Source organism: Cibotium barometz, chromosome 14, assembly GCF_041138505.1.
Source record: "Cibotium barometz isolate CiBa-2024 chromosome 14, ASM4113850v1, whole genome shotgun sequence".
NCBI lineage: Eukaryota > Viridiplantae > Streptophyta > Polypodiopsida > Cyatheales > Cibotiaceae > Cibotium > Cibotium barometz.
Window position 1 is genome coordinate 21,740,587 of NC_141059.1, and position 2,874 is coordinate 21,743,460.

Genomic DNA, 2,874 nt, shown 5'->3' on the forward strand with positions numbered 1-2,874 from the left:
TCTATACAAGGTTGACTTGCTCTTTGTTCTCAATTGTAAGCTTCTCTTGAGCTAGCATCCTCACTAGTGTTCTATTGCTAGGGTCGTATGGCTCCTAAAATTCTCTTGTAAACAGGTCTTGGTAGTGCTCTAAACTCTACGTCATTCAAAACGCTTTCCTCCAAGGTGAACCTGAAACATTGCCCATGGTCTTCATCATCATCTTCCATAATAACACCTTTGAAGACCAAAAGTAGATGGTGGGAGAAGAGTAAGGGATCATGGAAGAATCTTACCTATGACTAGTTCTGAGAGGAGACAATAGAGGTGTTCATTAGACCACGGGCTTGTACAATCCACAGACCATTTCCCTCACAATTCAAAGAGGAGTTCAAAGAGGAGAGACTAATCCTACACCAGTGCGTAGATTCTAATTCTACTCTTAACTCTCCACAACATGTTACAATCCTCAAGGTTACCACCCCCCCTACTGGTGGCTCTACCTCAAAGTCCACCACTCGACTTACATGGGTGCTTGCGGAAGCGGGTTCATGATTGATTGATTGTGATTTACCATCTAATAAAAGACTTAAACCCATGCACAACAAACTGCTTCTTCTTCATGCTCAATACACAGTAGAGAGAGATGACCTTATCTACCATGTATTACTAACATGAAGTAAGTATACACACAACCACATCACTGATCCTGGTTAAGCAAAACAACATTATAAAACAAGGCAAGACACAATATGGGAAGATAAATCAATCATGATACTCTCTGAGAAGGTATCTCTACATTCAAAGAAACACCAAACCTTTCTTGCACCACAAATATACGAGGGACTGATGCGATGATAAATACATCATGAAGAATGCCAAAGCAAAGACATCAAGCCGGTAGCATGTCAAGTGGGCTACTCATGCAATAATAAATGCGCGCCACTCAGCATGACTTAGGGCAGCATTGAGCATGAATCCATGCCCCAAAAAAAAGAGAAAAGAATCAATGTATTCGATGAATAGCAAGCCAAATGAGGAAAAATGAGATTTAGTCCATCTTGCTCTCCTCCAACTGAGTCCAAAATACCGCTCCAACAGTCATGGATGTTCTTGGCGGAAGCTACTATTAAGTTTGCCTGGATACTCTGTTGGGACCAGTTGGTGTTGAGCAGATTCCCCAGGCCAGCCTCCAACTAACAACCTTTGACCATCCAATACAGCCTTTGTGCATCCACTGCGGACGGTAATTCTGCATGCAAATCACCCCAACCACTAGCCACCAACCAGCAGTCGTTGGCCGTCCACATGGTTCTCTAAAACTGCATCTACATCTGTTGATGTAAGCAAGACAGCCCTGTTATCCCATGCATTAAGAAACACATCCTCTCTTGCATTTGGTGAGCCTGCAAACGCTACTTTCTGCTCACCTTGCTCCAAGTCCTCAAGCGGTGGCAGTTCATTTCCCTCATAGGATTCTTCACCCCACAGCTCCTCGGCCAGAGCCACGGCTGATTGCAGCATATTGCACAGTTCATCGGACTCTTTCTTGTCCCAATCCACTGTGCCAATGTATAAATCGTCCTTCAACTTGGGTACCCAACAAGGTTTTCTTCTCTCTCTAGCCTTTCGCCTCTCTTCGGCGACTTGTAATGCTTCGGCAGCACCCGAGTCATTCCACTGCATAATATGATCATACAAGGCCATACCAACTGTATTTCTCAAGTACTCTGAGTCCAGATGCATTCCCACAGAAGAAAAACCACCTGCAATGCAGAAACCAGGATTTTGGTAAGAAACAGAGCGCTGATTGACACCAGCAGATCAAACCATCATGCAAAGTAAAACATGCTCATGTCAGTGCAAATTTATAAACGAGGACATGCACAACGCATCCCTGTTGCATTCCCACAGGTTTGATTGTGATTTGTAGCAAGGCCAATGGTTGCAATTATGAGAGTACCCTCACAGAAACTTTGCCATCGTGCAGAGAATTTATCATGTGAGATAGCATACCTACTTGCGTCAACAGGTCCAGGATGGGCACAGGTTTATGAACAACATATGGCCACACACATTACCATTCAGATTGTAATGCAAACAACCACCAAGATGGATTTTTGCAACGTCTCTAAAGGTGAAGGGCATGCCCAACCATACATGTGATACTGTCCAATTTTCACACGATTGCAATGAGGAGGAATGACCCTAACAATATGGCCACACATTAGTATTCAAAGTGTAATGCATAACCACCATGATTGCACCTCTACAGGTGAAGGGCATGCCTAGCCACCAATATCCTACTTAGAAAACACCTGAGACAAGTGTGACAAGGGAGACACAGTGACAGATTCCATCGAAACAATATACTGTCCTGATGGAAGTGAATTCCATTGACACAATGTAGTCCTAATGGGAGAACCAGTGGTGGATCCACCTAACAGTACACCATGTCCTATGGGGGAGAATGAAAAGATGTAGGGAAGAAGAGAGCTTGAGCTCTTGCAAGCACACACACACTCACAAAACCCTAAAAGAGAACACACAAGGTGAGGCTGAAAATACAGCCTCAGCCCAATAGCTATGCGGCATATTCTTCTCTCCCATCAATGCTCGCGCAATCTCAGCAATGTGCCTGTTTTTTCGCTCAGCAACTCCATTTTGTTGCAGAGTGTATCTGCATGTAAATTGTCTCTAAATACCATTCTTCTTTAAAAATTCAGAGAACTCATTGGAGAAATACTCTCCCCCTCCATCTGACCTTAGGCACTTTACATGTTTCCCTGTTTGCTTTTCAACCATAACTCTGAAATTCTGAAAATGAGTGAACACCTCACCCTTCTCCTTCATGAAGTATACCCACACTTGCCTTATGTGGTCATCAATAAATGT

General features: G+C 43.6%; 1 protein-coding gene across 1 annotated transcript; it reads right to left on the reverse strand.

Moving 5' to 3' along the window:
• Positions 1-1,143: 1,143 nt before the first annotated feature.
• Positions 1,144-2,339, reverse strand: LOC147631795 (uncharacterized). The gene is made up of 2 exons (XM_086807958.1): positions 2,298-2,339; positions 1,144-1,785 (listed from the first exon to the last, which is right to left on the reverse strand). The coding sequence occupies exons 1-2, from the start codon at positions 2,337-2,339 to the stop codon at positions 1,255-1,257; spliced, it is 573 nt and encodes a 190-aa protein (XP_086664084.1). The 3' UTR covers positions 1,144-1,254.
• Between the last annotated feature and the right edge of the window lie 535 nt (positions 2,340-2,874).

Coding starts and splice junctions, on each gene's coding strand:
- LOC147631795 (XM_086807958.1), bottom strand. CDS start 2,339: ATGGAATCTGTCACTGTGTCTCCCTTGTCACACTTGTCTCAG. Junction 1,786..2,297: donor CCTTGTCACACTTGTCTCAG/GTGTTTTCTAAG, acceptor GGTGTCAATCAG/CGCTCTGTTTCTTACCAAAA.